Source organism: Anabrus simplex, chromosome 1 (assembly GCF_040414725.1).
Source record: "Anabrus simplex isolate iqAnaSimp1 chromosome 1, ASM4041472v1, whole genome shotgun sequence".
Taxonomy (NCBI): domain Eukaryota; kingdom Metazoa; phylum Arthropoda; class Insecta; order Orthoptera; family Tettigoniidae; genus Anabrus; species Anabrus simplex.
Window position 1 is genome coordinate 1,747,405,466 of NC_090265.1, and position 16,501 is coordinate 1,747,421,966.

The 16,501-nt window shown below is 42.4% G+C and overlaps 1 protein-coding gene across 4 annotated transcripts in view; it reads right to left on the minus strand.

The window, feature by feature from the left end:
• The window catches only part of LOC136858740 (long-chain-fatty-acid--CoA ligase 1), a 488,109-nt gene that overhangs the window by 164,134 nt on the left and 307,474 nt on the right, over positions 1-16,501 (minus strand). For all 4 annotated transcript variants that reach the window (XM_067138498.2, XM_067138499.2, XM_068225679.1 and 1 more), the window contains exon 2: positions 10,345-10,499. In XM_067138498.2, coding sequence (XP_066994599.2) covers positions 10,345-10,499 — 155 coding nt within the window. The remainder of the gene's footprint in view (positions 1-10,344; positions 10,500-16,501) is intronic.

Genomic DNA, 16,501 nt, shown 5'->3' on the forward strand with positions numbered 1-16,501 from the left:
CATACAGTCCATGATGACCCATGGAGGAGTGGAAGACAAAGGCTTCCATTAACCTTAACCTCCGTGCTAAGTGGGATAGAGTGGTTAGCTCTTTGCCCGCCGGCTTTTGGCCCCAGGTTAACTTGGTACCCATTTCTCGTGTAGGCTCAGTGAATCTCAGGGCCAGATATAACTCCAGAAATAGAAATATTGTTTCTTAAATTTTTCGACTTCCTGACGGGGAGTCGAACCCACGTCCTTCCACGTGAGTTCCTTTATCGCTCGACTACGCAGCTAATAATAATAATAATAATAATAATAATAATAATAATAATAATAATAATAATAATAATACGATCTACAAAATATAACGGCGTAAGGTAATGATAGTGGCATGCATTTAACGTGATGTTACTTCCGATTTCGTTTACATAGCCAACGGACCTTCAGTTTTACATAGAATTCGAACCACAGGGACATAACTCTTCATTTCAAAAATCTCACCTGCATTGATTGCCTTTTGTATCGCAGCCACTTTGATGAGAACCCAGTGATTTTTAGGAGTTCTATTTATTTATTTCTTTAATTTTTAATTCATTAATTAATTATTAGACGCAGCCGATGGAGGGCCATTTTATACTGCTAATTTAACAAATTAAGTACAATAAGATACCAGTTGGGATAAACAACAATATTAATTGAATCAACTGTAAATTTGACCAGTATAAGATGGTTTTTGAGAATCCTCCGTGGCTCAGGCGGCAGCGCGTCGGCCTCTCACCGCTGGGTTCCGTAGTTCAAATCCCGGTCACTCCATGTGAGATTTGTGCTTGACAAAGCGGAGGCGGGGCAGGTTTTTCTCCGGGTACTCCGGTTTTCCCTGTCATCTTTCATTCCAGCGACACGCTCCACTATCATTTCATTTAATCTGTCAGTCATTAATCATTGCTTCAGCAGCCGGCAGAATTCCTATCCTCGCCGCAAGATGGGGGCTTCATCCATTCCATCCCTGACTGGAAAACAAGTTGTAGGTTTTCAAGAGGGTGTTTGTCCACAATCATGGGTCCAGTCTAAGCCAGTGACGGAGCAAGTTGCCTGCGCCGGTTTGGGCCTTGTAGCTCTTAGCTTGCATTCAGGAGGTTGTGGGTTCGAACCCCACTATCGAAAGCCCTGAAAAAGTTCCCCGTGGTTTCCCATTTTCGCCCCAGAAACATACTGAGGATGTACTCTAATTAAGGCCACGGCCACTTTCTTCGCAGTCCTTTGCTACATGATCACCCCCCCTCCCCTACACCAAAATTTGTCTCAGTTGATACGACGTTAAATTACCAGCAATCTACAGTATACCAAGCTCATCCAATTAAGCTTCCTGCGGGCCATAATGCGCACGCAGACATCTTCATTGTTCTAGGAATAATAATAATAATAATAATAATAATAATAATAATAATAATAATAATAATAATAATAATAATAATAATAATAATTCTGAACTAAATACGAAATTCAACGTAAAGCCTGACCATTATAGGAGAACGTTTCTTGACTGGTTTCAGCACCAAAATGTGCGTATACCCTCTTAGTAACATATTTTGCCATTAACTCATTTTTTATATTTTTTGGCACTTGACTGCTTTCTGAAATAATCGATTCAATTAAGGTACAGCTCCAATATTTGTCTGGTCTGAAACCACAGAAAACAACGTGCAGAGCTGCCGACAGTGGAGTTCGATCCCACGATCTCTCGAATGCAAAGTCAAAACGACGTGACACAAACTGCATAGCCAACTTACTCGTTCGTGAGATTAAAACTTAACTTTAAAGTTAATAGTGACAGAATTCAGGAAAGGCAAAAAATATGTTTCTGTGCAAGTAGCAGAGGAATCGTCGCGATATTATGGTATTTAAGCGAGTAAAAACTGTTTGGAAAGTTTCAACTCTCAAAATCTCAGTTTACAGCCAAACGAAACTAATTTGTTCCATAATTTCCGCCTATTATTTCTACCTTTAAAGCTCCGTGAAGGACCACGGAGGTGTGGCCGCCAGCCCGCCCGCTAAGCTCAGAATAATATGTTAACAGTATTTCGGGAACAGAGCCCACGGCGTTATAATAACTGTCGCCGCTACTGCTAAATATAATACGATATGCCAACCAAAGCCAAGTGGCTCAGGCTACCCATAATATTAGTCTATAGAACGTTGTCGATCCTGAAACGCAATTGCGTGATTTGTTGCGTTTGAGTCATCAGTCCACAGACTGGTTTGATGCAGCTCTTCATGTCACCCTACCCTGTGCTAAACTTTTCATTTCTACATAGCTGCTGCATCCTACACCTGCTCTAATATGCTTGTCGTATTCATCCAACACCTCCTAGATAATAAGGCCTAACAACAGCGTAGTGACGTCACGCTACGGAGGCGATGGCAATGCAGAGAAACGCGGAACATAGTTAAACACAGACATGAATTTAATATTTTTTGCCAATGGAATAATTTATTTACTAACAAATAGCGTTTCAAATTTGAAGGATATTGAATTATACTGTCGTTATTACCGTATTTTAGTGACTCTGCCATTAAAGATAAACAGCAGACAGTTGTAAAACACGACAGCATTTTGCAATGTTAACTCACTTAGGCCGAATTGCTAACATCACAACAGAATGTTACAAACATATTTCAATTTAAATAGGTATTACGTGATCTTAAAAGAAAACTAGCACGTATAATATTAGCATAGGCCTAACATCTAAGCTGATGTAGCATCACTGGCAGTATTTGCACATGAGCCTACAATGTTTCCTCTCTTGAAGTTCATGTATGGTTTAATGAGAATTTCACCTACCATCGATGTTACTAATTTGTAATTCTGTTCGAAACCTTTATGTATTCCAGAAAGTATGTAAGTTTCTAACCTAATATTGGACTACCATTCGGACTGGAGCCTACTCTTTTAAAAGTATTGACATATTGTGGCAACATTAAATTGCTACTGTCTCATAAATTTGTAAAAATCGCACGGCGCAACAGCCCTGAAGGGCTTGGCCTTGATCCTGCTCAGCCCGAAGGCCTGCAGATTACGAGGTGTCTTGGGTTCCGCATGACGAATCCTTTCAGCCGTTATTCTTGGCTTTCCAGACCTGGGCCGCTATCTCACCGTCAGATAGCTCGCAAATGTAAACACGCAGGCTGAGTGGACCTCAAACCAGCCCTCAGATCTAGGTAAAAATCCCTGACTTGGCCTGGAATCGAACCGGGGCCTCCGGGTAAGAGGCAGGCATTATATCCCCTCACCACGGGGTCGGCCATAAATTTGTAAACATGAGGAGATATCAGACAGAAGGTTGAACAAATAACAAGAAAATCATGCACATACTCCTTTATGAACTAAGAAATGTTTTAACTATGGCTATTAAATTAACTGTGGGGACATCATCCTCGGTGTCCAATTCACCAACTAGGACTAGAATTAACTTATTTATTGAATCTTTCTACACATTGTTACACTCATTCCTTGTGATGCAGCTATGATGTTTTGTAACTAAAGAATATACCGCATTTATATTAGTGATTTTGTCCACATATACATTAGAAATATTTTTACTTTAATAAAACCCGTTTAGAATAAAGGCCATGTCTTATAAGATGATTACATATGCCATGCAGTATGGTTGCCTTGATGTATCGACGTACAGAAAAATTACTTACGTTCCCTTCATCACAGTACAACAACCATCAGGTAACAACGTGTTTATTGTACTTTTCAGCTGTGTTGAAATTCTGTGTGAGATATGTACTATCTTCAATGGCTCTGTTTATTGCTCCTTTCTATTCTACATTTTTGCCTGGTTCTTTTAACTACTCCTCTTCCAAAACCATGATTGTCAGAGACAGCAGTGGCTTATATCTTTTCCAACTGCCCATCATATTTATAGTCACATTCTGGCAGGATCAGTACCAGTTACTTCCCATAAAATATCACCGACTTTGAAATGTCTGTGGCATACCTGTAAAATAATGTATCACCGTGAGCGAAATTCGTGCATTTACAGAGTGAATCGGCCTACACCAGCAGCTCCTGTAGGTGGTATGTTTTAATGCGTATAATAATAATAATAATAATAATAATAATAATACCGTTGAAATAATGTATCCCATGATTGTGATCTAACATAACCTTGTATCATTAAAGAGTAAATATGCCTACATATCACCAGCTGTTGCGTGTAGTTAAATACGTCAAAGGCCTATACTCATTATGATTGTGTGAGAATGTAATAATAATAGTTACTCACCATTGAGTTATTAGTAAATCTGTAGTCTTGTCTTGGAATTGCACGTAAACATATCTGCCGCATAACCTCGTCTTTCGTAAACTTAATGCATGCACTTCGTTATCACTGTCGCATTTCTCCTTACAGTTGAGTAGCCAACACATCAGTACCATTACGTACAACGGTATTAACAATTGGCACCATTAAACGAATTAAAACTCTTCTAATTTCAGCGTTACATGGACAAACTCATTGCTGTGTTATTACTGAAAAGGTTCAAGCTTGCCTCCCGATTTTGACGTCACAGTATATTCCCAGAACAGTTGTGAGGCCTTATATATCTAGGAGGTGTTGATTCATCACGTTGTTTTCTTGACACGGCATAAGCCCAAACGCCCATATCATTTCCACAAGTACGGGCTGTGAAAGCATGAAAACATGCAATAGTGAATACATTCCTGTACATCGGGTTAACGTCAGGAAGGACTTCACCGAGCGAGTTGGCCGTGCGGTTAGGGGCGCGCAGCTGTGAGCTTGCATTTGGGAGATGTGGGTTCGAACCACACTGTCGACAGCCCTGAAGATGGTTTCCCGTGGTTTCCCACTTTTACCCCCAAACAAATGCTGGGGCTGTACCTTAATTAAGACCATGGCCGAATCCTTCCCACACCTTTCCCATCGTCGCCATAAGACCTATGTGTGTCGGTGGGACGTAAAGCAGCTTGTAAAAAAACGGGAAGGCATCCGGTGGTGGTGGTGATTATTGTTTACTTTGTAATTTGCTTTACGTCGCACCGACAGAGATAGGTCTTATGGCGACGATGGGATAGGGAAGACCTAGGAGTGGGAAGGAAGCGGCCGTGGCCTTAATTAAGGTACAGCCCCAGCATTTGCCTGGTGTGAAAATGGGAAACCACGGAAAACCATCTTCAGGGCTGCCGACAGTGGGGTTCGAACCCACTATCTCCCGGATGCAAGCTCACAGCTGCGCGACCCTAACCGCACCATCAGCTCGCCCGGTGATTATTGTTTTAAGAGGAAGTACAACTAGGCAACCATCCTCTATTTAACACTAATCAGAGAGAAAAATTAGAAGGGATCCGACAGTTCCAAAAATGAAGGAAGACGGGCCACGAAGGGCATGAAAATGAAAGACTCCCTAGGCCTCGAGTGTTCTAATATTGTCGGGGTCGGAAAAGAACAAAAGTTCACCAAGGGAGGTCGGATAGGATAGATGAAAGTGAGGAGCCTGGCACAAGTAAGTGGAAGCAATACCAAAACTCAGCTAAGGGGCCCGTGGTCATCCGGCCGTAAATGCCAACCAAGTGCACTGGGTTTCAATTCCTCTTAACTTAAGCATAGAAAATGGTCGACTAATCGGCTGGCTAGTCTTAAATGCCAATCAGCTGTGGGGGGAAGTATTCTATAACCTTCAGCATAGGAGATGAACGCCAAACAAACGGCTAATTCCTAATTCCTAATTCCAGGACGACCACAAAATCTGCGCAGGCTTACAGAGCGCTTCGGAATGGGCAGGTGTCACCTTCTCGCCCAGTAGAGGCTCGCCGAAATTTCAGGACAGCTACCGCTAGCCTGACTGTACCGAGATGACTGCGGCATATCCCACACAGATCGTTACCCTAAATAGCACAAGTTCTAGTGCTGACCTCAAATGTAGGTCACCAGGTGCGGCTATTGATTGCTACGGTATTACATAGCTATCCAATATCTCGAATACACATAATGTAGAGAGACAAGTGGAACTTGAAAATTATAACAAATCCTCTAGATGGAAACATCATAACGCTAAAATCCTTAGTTGATAATTTCTCGTGATCGGGGAAAGTATAACATTATTCAATGCCTGTCCTGTGTATAATACAGTATATACAATGTATGAAACTCTCTTGTTACATAACTAGCGCTTACCCGCGGCTTCACAAACGAGGAATTCTTCCCAGTTGATGTGAATTTCAACCAATAGTAGCTCGCGCCCTTTGTGGTGTAGTAGTTAGTGTGATTAGCTGCCACCCCCGGAGATCTGGGTTCGATTCCCGGCTCTGCCACGAAATTTGAAAAGTGGCACGAGGGCTAGAACGGGGTCCATTCAGCATCGGGAGGTCAACTGAGTCGAGGGGGAGTTCGATCCCCACCTCAGCCACCCTCGAAGTGGTTTTCCGTGATTTCCCACTTCTCCTCCAGGAAAATGTCGGGATGGTACCTAACTTAACGCCACGCTGGCTTCCTTCCCTCTTCCTTGTCTATCCCTTCCAATCTTTCCATTCCCCCACAAGGCCTTTGTTCAGCATAGCAGGCAAGGCCGCCTGGGCGAGATAATGGTCCTCCTCTCCATTTATATCACCAACCAAATGTCTCACGCTCCAGAACACTGCCCTTGAGGCGATAGAGGTGGAATCCATCTCTGAGTCCGAGGAACGATAAACAGATTAAAAGAAAGAAAGAAAGAAAGAAAGAAAGAAAGAAAGAGAAAGAAAGAAAGAAAGAAAGAAAGAAAGTAGCTCGCGCCCGTTGTCCCAACGGCAGTGCTTCAGCGCTCCTTGAACAGTACTGTGCACTCCACGTTAGACGTGCGAATGCCATCCTATAACTAACACGTAACAAATGCGCAGTCTTCTAGCAAATCGTTAGAGTAAACCCGTATGATCATTTGCATACGAAATGTTAAATCCTTTGTGTTTGCTTTTCATGCGCCAATACACAAAAAAGCGTTTTCTTCCCTGGAAACTGTTACAATTAACAATGGATCTTAGGGCTGGTACGAGGTCCACTCAGCCTACGATTACAACTGAGTAGCTATCTGACGGTGAGAAAGCCGACCCCCACGACACCTGGTAATCTGCAGGCCATCGGGCTGAGCAGCAGTTGCTTGGTAGGCCATGACCCTTCGGAGCTCTGGCACCATGGGGTTTGGTTTCGAGCTTTATCTGTTCACCTATAAACCATTATATTTGAAAATCACCGAGCTCGATAGCTGCAGTCGCTTAAGTGCGGCCAGTATCCAGTAATCGGGAGATAGTGGGTTCGAGCCCCACTGCCGGCAGTCCTGAAGATGGTTTTCCGTGGTTTCCCATTTTCACACCAGGCAAATGCCTGGACTGTACCTTAATTAAGGCCACGGCCGCTTCCTTCCACTTCCTAGGCCTTTCCTATCCCATCGTCGCCATAAGACCTATCCGTGTCGGTGCGACGTAAAGCAAATAGCAAGATTTGAAAATCTCATTCACGTTGTCTAGGGCCCAACTCCAACTACAACCAGTTTGACTAGAAGATAGTGTTGAGGTCACTCAGCCATGATGCTTTTAAATACATTTGAACTATCTTACCAAAATCTTCTTTCCCCGCCACAGTCTATAGGTCATGCTATATTTGTTCAGTCTTCATTATTATTTCAGTTATCTTCGTGAGCTCTGCAGAGACAAATAATCAGAGAGGAAACACTTTAACAGTTCACTTATTTGGCTACAGGCGGAAAGGGAATTTAAGTAAAAATGACATCGAGAACAGAGCCAAATGCGTGGGTATCTACGTAATCCATCCCACACAAATAATAAATCGTAGGATCTTACTTGTTTTAACAGAATGCATGCGAAATCTGTCTAGCAGCAGGTGGATTCTTTGGCAGCCTCACTCTTTTCTTGGGTGTGACTTTCATTTCTCCTCCTCCATATTCTTGAGTAACTCTTCATTCATTTCCAGTTAGCCACCCGAATGCTTCTAGACTCCCGCACACAGACGATAAAAAGTTAAAGATTTATAGGGTAGCATGTTTCTATGGTCCCAGTTCTGAAGATATGTTCTGTTACAGACTGAGACACCACCGTTACAGTGCCATAGGAAGTGGAACAGGAGTCGAGTGTTTTCAGATAGTATTACGGTACGGGTCTGCCTCTGTGGTGTAGTGGTTAGCGTGATTAGCTGCCAGCCCCGGAGGCCCGGGTTCGATTCCCAGCTCTGCCACGAAATTTGAAAAGTGGTACGAGGGCTGGAACGGGGTCTACTCAGCCTCGGGAGGTCAACTGATTAGAGGAGATTCGATCCCCTCCTCAACCACCCTCGAAGTAGTTTTCCGTGGTTTCCCACTTCTCCTCCAGGAAAATGGCGGGATGGTACCTAACTTAAGGCCACAACCGCTTTCTTCCCTCTTCCTTGTCTATCCGTTTCAATGTTTCCATCCCTCACAGGGCCCATGTTCAGCATAGCAGGTGAGGCCGCCTGGGCGAGGTACTGCTCCTTCTGCCGAGACGTATCCCCCGACCCAAAGTCTCACGCTCCAGGACACTGCCCTTGAGGGTCTAGGGGTATTAACCCTCGCTGATTCCGAGGGAAAAAAACACCACTGGAGTGTAAACGGATTAAGAAAGAAATAATTACGGTACGGATGGGAATTTCCCTGAACAGACACTCGTGACTTCCCAAAGTTTTGAGAATTACCAGTGTTGCAATGCAAATGAACTAAGGAAGGATTCAATTATGTCCGTTCTGGTACATTTAATACTGCTCCTCAGAAGGCTTGAAGGTGGAATAAATTCATCTAGACGTCGATCACTACATATAATAAAGACAAGGAATTATAAACAATTTCAGCGTTTATGTGAGCAGCATTTACTCAACTTCCTAAAGCCACATCACGGAGGCAGTGACGAAGCTGATGCAATAAAACTCTCCGTATGCGTTGCTCGCTGTTCACCCTTAGGCTCGTATTCACCGTCAGTTACTTTGCTGTTACGTTAGATTTCCAAAACGCGAATAATACCATTATCTCGGATAACACTCATTTCTGTATTCACCACAGCATTTATCACCTCGGTTTACCGAAACTAAGTTTTCGTTTACATCTGAATTTGGACTTTAAATTGTTCATACTGATGCACGAAAAACAAAATGACTACGTGCTGGAGCCACTATCGAAATATAAACCAGTTGTTTGCAAATAATGTATTATATATTATGTTCGCTTTTGACCAGAAAATACGAAAGAAACGTAATATGGCTTTCCAAGAGAATCAATCAATCACTACTGAGCTGCATTTAGGGAAGTCGCCCAGGTTGCAGATTCCCTATCTGTTGTTTTCCTAGCTCATTCTTAAATGACTGCAAAGAAATTGGAAATTTACTGAACATCTCCCTTGGTAAGTTATTCCAATCCCTAACTCCCCTTCCTATAAACGAATATTTGCCCCAGTTTGTCCTCCTGAATTCCAACTTTATCTGATGTCATTCCACGGCATCTCTCCACTGGCAGCTCGGAACATACCACTTAATGAATGAATTGTTACTGAATTTAGTGGCGGAAAGCATTGACATAATAGAGAATGAAAATCCACAGCCTGTTTCCAATCATTCGACCGGGTCAGGAATGGAATGAATGGAGCCCCAATGTAGCGGCAAGGATAGGAAATACGCCGGCTGCCGAAGCCCGTCGCACTCCTCTGGGGCAATGATTAATGAATGACGGATGAAATGAAATGTTAATGGAGAGTGTTTCTGGAATTAAAGATGACAGAGAAAACCGGAGTACCCGGGGAAAAACCTGTCCCGCCTCCGCTTTGTCCAGCACAAATATCACATGGAGTGACCGGGATTTGAACCACGGTATTCAGCGGTGAGAGACCGACGCGTTGCCGCCTGAGCCACGGAGGCTTCGCATAATAGAGAATAAGAAAATAAATTATAGTCTATATATTGTACGTTTATATTTCACTCAAAAATAAGGCATTAACAAATCATCGAGTTTACCTTGTCTCCTAACAGTAAATCAGTACGTTCAGTTCGTAAATTGAGTCAAGTGGATGCTTACTCACTTCGGAATACGTAGTCTTGGCTATGAAAACATTGCGACGGTAACAAGAGTGGTATTATGAGCAGGACGGCGAAACGAGCAAGTGTTGAACTTTAAAGAAAATTAACACATGCCTTCTGATCGATATATTTAGTTCGGGAAATAGCGTCGACATCATCTTTGATCAGCACCATCTGGGAACAAGTTTTCCGAAGACGTATGGAATGCGAGGAATGAAGTCTGTTTTCCGTTTCCAGCCTACAAAATTATGGTAATAGATGCTCTACTTACCGGTAGGAGTGTACACTGGTGATCCAGCTCTACCAGGGGTTTCTGCGGGGTGGGACGGCTCGCCAGGTAGAAGGCGGAGGCGGCCGCGACTCCAGTGAGCGCCAGCGCTCCGGCTGGGCCACCGATATAGTCCAGGTACTGGTCCATCTCCTCGACTATAACAAGAAGAAATGGATACGTCATTATCAGTAGTTGTCTAATAAGTATTTCTAATTTAAAAACAAAAACAAAATGACAACTCATTCTCTGTGAAGAGACCTTTGCCATAAAATATTATGGCGACGATGGGATAGAAAAGCACTACGACTGGGAAAGAAAATGCCGTGGCCTTAATTAACGTACAGCCCAGACCATATTCAGGCTACTGGCAGCCGGGTTAGAACCCACTCTCTTCCGAATGCAAGCTGACAACAACTTGGCCCAAAGAGCGCAGCCAACTCGCTCGGTATACAATAAAATACAGACAAAATACAAAACACGAACAGCATCGCTTATTTTTTTGTCGGTATAGTTATGGTACACTCTTTATATCTTATTAGCGTTCGGCCTATTAATAGGGGCAAATACACACCGCTTTTAAAAATATGATACAGATATATTGCTTCTTTCCCAAAAAGTCTAGGCCTGTACATAAACGAGGAAAGTAGGCTATAAGAGATTTTTCACCTAAATTTTATTTTTATAATGAAAAAATGAAATGGCGAATGGCTTTTAGCGCCGAGAGTGTCCAAGGACAAGTTCGGTTTGCCAGATTCAGGTCTTTTGATTTGACACCCGTAGGCTACCTGCTCATCGTAATATTTAGAATGTACTAACTCAATTATATTTTTCTTGTAGGTACTGTACATCTTTCAAACCCACTAAATGTACTAATTCGCGCACTCGGGCGTCGCAGCGCGACTCCTCACATACCAGCAATAAAAAAATGTCTCTTACAAATTTTCGTCTTGCGAGTATATCCAGTAGAAAACGGACGTTGAAGAGTAGTAATCTGGCAACACTGGAACCATATGTAGGGTAACTACCGCTGTCAGCACGTTTTCGACGTGCTGTACAGTTGGTGCAGTGGGTAGAGTTTTTGGTTGGCGTGCAGGAGGTCGATGGTTCGATCCTGGGCTGAGGCACATTTTTTATTTGCTAATTTCCACCTTACATTACCTACTGTAATACAGTAAGACACCGTTTCTGAGGTCACATGTATCCTACATTTACAACATTTTGTAACGCTGAAACAACAAATACCTGGTTAGACTAATAAGAAATAGACAGCTGAAACAAATGACCGGTCATAGGACAGAATAACTACACAAACAATGTCACTTTCGATCTGCTAAAGATGATAGCACAGTACAATAACACAACATCTACTTGTCATTTACATACTACATGTATAATAATAATGTTATTTGTTTCACGTCCCACGAACTACTTTTTAAGGTTTTCGGAGACGCCACCATACTACATGTAATATGATCGCGCAGATGTAGCACATTAGCACTAATACTATCCATATTAAACTCACGCCCACGACGTGGAAAGGGCACCTTTCAAAGCTGACCAATGGAAACGATTGTTCGTCCATTTCTAGGATCGTAGTATATAAGTGCAAATGGTGTCTAGAGGACCCACTGCAATCGCTGTTGACGATTAAGATGCCAGATACCATACCACCTGGACTACATTTACGAAAAAAAAAAACATACGCCTCAACCCAGGATCGACCACTCGACCTCCTGCATGCTAACCCAAAACTCTATCCACTGCACCAACTGTACAGAACGGCTACCTTCTGCTGACAGCGGTAGTTACCCTAAATGTGTTTACAGTGTTGCCAGATTGCTACTCTTCTACGTCGTTTTTCTGCCGGATATACTCGCAAGACGAAATTTTGTAAGAGACATTTTTTTATTGCTGGCATGTGAGGAGTTGCGCTGCGACGCCCGAGTGCGTGAATTACGCTTCACCTTGTATATCCGTTAAAACTGTGTTTACGAAGAAACGTTATAGAATAAAAATTAGTTCAATGTAACAATAAGCAACTTTTGTCCAGGTCCAAGTTTTCGGTAGGATGCAGATTTTGGAATTTTCGGATTATTCCGGTACAATGAAGACGTGCAAGTTCCAAGTCTATTACGCTAACTTAGATTATGTCTGAATATCATAACAGACCTCCCCTTGCCGAGGTGGGGAGGCTTGCATGTCCCAATGAAGCAGATAGCCGAGCCGCAGGTGCAACCATATCGAATGGGTATCTGTTGAAGGACCAGACTAAGGAATGGTTCATCGAAAGGGGGGTAGCAGCCTTTCGAAAGTTGCAAGGGCGGCAGTCTAGATGATTGACTGATATGGCCTTGTAATAATACTCAACATGGCTTAGCTGTGTTGATACTGCTACACGGCTGAAAGCAACGGGAAACTACAGCCTTAAATACCTCCCGAGGACACGCAGCTCTCTCTGTATGAATGATGTGCTGATGATGGCTTCCTCTCGGGTAAAATATTCCGGAGGTAAACTAGGGGCGATCATCAGGAAGATGGATACTGACATTCTGCGAGTCGGAGCGTGGAATGTTAGAAGTTTGAATCGTTGTGGTAGATTAGAGAATATGAAAAGGGAGATGGATAGACTAAAGTTAGATGTAGTTGGTTTAAGTGAAGTACGTTAGCAGGAAGAACAGGATTTTTGGTCAGACGACTACCGAATTATCAACACAAAATCAAACAGAGAAAGTGCAGGAGTTGGTTTAATAATGAATAAGAAAATAGGGCAGCGGGTAAGCTACTACGACCAGCATAGTGAAATAATTATTGTCGTCAAGATAAACACCAAACCAATGCCCACCACAATAGTGCAGGTCTATATGCCTACTAGCTCAGCGGATGATGAGGAAATCGAAAGAAAATATGAAGAGATAGAAGATTTAATACAATATGTAAAAGGTGACGAGAATCTAATTGTGATGGGAGACTGGAATGCATTGGTAGGGCAAGGAAGAGAAGGTAATACAGTAGGATAATTTGGATTGGGATAAAGGAACGAAAGAGGAAGTCGGCTGGTTGAATTCTGCACTGATCATAATTGAATGGATGAAAACTATAACGGTGTAAGTAGCATTTTGGTCATTCAGAGAAAAAGGCATTTAAACATCTTAACACTCGTATAAAGCATGCTATTTGTAGTTATACCACCCATCACTAGAGCGCAGAATATTACCGCTATCACTTGTATCTCTTTGCTGGTGAAAAGATACATCCTCCCGGAGTTACATCCTGCAATTAACTAATGTTTTTAAATATGTCACTTATACCGTTATGGTTTTCATCCATTCAATTTAGTCAATACTTGGTTCAAACTCCACAAACGACGGCTGTATACGTGGACGAGACCTGGAGACAATGGAAGGTATCAAGTAGGCTTCATTATGATTAGGAAGAGATTCAGAAACCAGGTGTTGGATTGCAAAACTTTCCTAGGAGCAGACGTGGACTCTGACCACAACTTATTGGTCATGAAATGCCATCTGAAGCTGAAGAAATTGAAGGAAAAAAAATGCAAAAAGATGGGATCTAGACAAGTTGAAAGAAAAGAGCGTGAGGGACTGTTTCAAGGAACATGTTGCAAAAGGACTAAGTTAAAAGGCTGAAGGAAACACAATAGAGGAAGAGTGGATAGTCATGAAAAAGTAAGTTAACAGGGCTGCTGAAGAAATGTTAGGAAGGAAGAAAAGATCAACCAAGAATCAGTGGATAACTCAGGAGATACTAGACCTGATTCATGTTCGACGAAAATACAAGAATGCTAGAAAGGAAGAGGGCAGAAAAGAATACAGGCGATTAAAGAATGAAGTGGATAGAAAGTGCAAGGTAGTTAAGCAAGACTGGCTGAAGGAGAAGTGCAAGGATGTCGAAGGTTGTATGGTCCTAGGAAAGGTAGATGCTGCATACAGGAAAATCAAGGAAACATTTGGAGAAAGGAAATCTAGGTGTATGAATATTAAGAGCTCAGATGGAAAGCCACTTCTAGGGAAAGAAGGCCATACAGACAGATGGCAGGACCATATCCAACAGTTGTATCAAGGTGAAGATATAGATAATTTGGTTCTGGAACAAAAAGAGGCTGTTCACGCTGATGAAATGGGAGACCCAATTTTGAGGTCAGAGTTTGACAGAGCTGTGAGCAACCTAAATAGGAACAAGGCACATGGAATTGATGACATTCCCTCTGAATTAGTGACTGCCTTAAGAGAAACCAACATAGCAAGGCTATTCCATTTAGTGTGTAAGATGTATGAGACAGGAGAAGTCCCATCCGATTTTCGCCAGAATGTTGTTATACCTATTCCCAAGAAAGCCGGTGCTGACAGGTGAAAACTATCGCACCATTAGTTTAGTATCTCATGCCTGCAAAATTTTAACACGTATTATTTACAGAAGAATGGAAAAACAAGTTGAAGCTGAGTTGGGAGAAGATCAGTTTGGCTTCAGAAGAAATGTAGGAACACGTGAATCAATCCTGACTTTACGTCTGATCTTAGAGGATCGAATCAAAAGGGAGAAGCCCACGTACATGGCATTCGTAGATCTAGAAGAGGCATTCGATAATGTTGATTAAACCAAGCTATTTAAGATTCTGAAGGTGACTGGGATCAGATACCGAGAACGAAGAATTATCTACAATCTGTATAAAAATCAGTCTGCAGTGATAAGAATCGATGGCTTTGAAAAAGAAGCAGCAATCCAGAAAGGAGTGAGGCAAGGCTGCAGTTTGTCCGCCTTCCTTTTCAATGTTTACATAGAATAGGCAGTAAAGGAAATCAAAGAGCAATTTGAAAAGGGAATCACAATCCAAGGAAAGGAAATCAAAACATTGAGATTTGCCGATGATATTGTTATTTTATCTGAGACTGCAGAAGATCTCGAGAAGCTGCTGAATGGTATGGACGAAGTCTTGGGTAAGGAGTGCAAGATGAAAGTAAATAAGTCCAAAACAAAAGTAATGGAGTGCAGTCGAACAAAGGCAGTCGAACGATGGCAGAAGTAAGGAGGACATAAATTGCAGATTAGCACAAGCAAGGAAGAGCTTTCTTAAGAAAAGAAATTTGCTCACTTCGAACATTGATATAGGAATTAGAAAGATGTTTTTGAAGACTTTCGTGTGGAGCGTGGCATTGTATGGAAGTGAAACATGGACAATAACTAGCTCAGAAAGAAAGAGAATAGAAGGTTTTGAAATGTGGTGTTACAGAAGAATGCTGAAGGTGAGATGGATAGATCGAATCACAAATGAAGAGATACTGAATCGAATTGGCGAGAGGAGATCGATTTGGCTAAATTTGACGAGAAGAAGAGATAGAATGATAGGACACATCTTAAGACACCCATGACTTGTTCAGTTGGTGTTTGAAGTAAGTGCAGGTGGTAAGAACGGTAGGGGTAGACCAAGGTATGAATATGACAAGCAGATTAGAGCAGATGTAGGATGCAGTAGTTGCGTAGGAATGAAAAGGTTATCACAGGATAGGGTGACATGGAGAGCTGCATCAAACCAGTCTATGGACTGATGACTTAAACAACAACATCATAACAGGCACGATCAGAAATAATAATTACACTATTGATGTTTGGTTCCCACGTGGATCGTCCCTCCTCTCCATTCCCTGGCACAGAATAGTTATTTACGTTGCCATGGCAGCAAGTAAGGTTTTACGTATGAGTTGAGATGTACGTGGACCGAGCAAGTATCCGTGTGTATGGGTCGCGCAGCTGTGAGCTTGCATTCGGGACATAGTGGGTTCGAACTCCACTGTTGGCAGCCCTTAAGATGGCTTTCCGTGCTTTCCCATTTTCACACCAGGCAAATGCTGGGGCTGTACCTTAATGAAGTCCACCCTTCCCACTCGAAGCCCGTTCCTACCCCATCGTAGTCGTAAGACCCCTAACATTGCCACGATAAATAAAGGAATCTAATAATAATGAGCAGTCGATGGCTGAACTGACTCGCCCACATGATGCAGTGTAGTCATCTGGTAAGTACGGGAGTGGTTTCACATGCATTGGAAAGGCTTCTGATAGCGTGTGTTTAAGGTGATAGAAGGTAAATCTATAGGTAAAAAGTACAAGGTTCCACTTTCCACATTATTTTGAAGAACCTTAACAT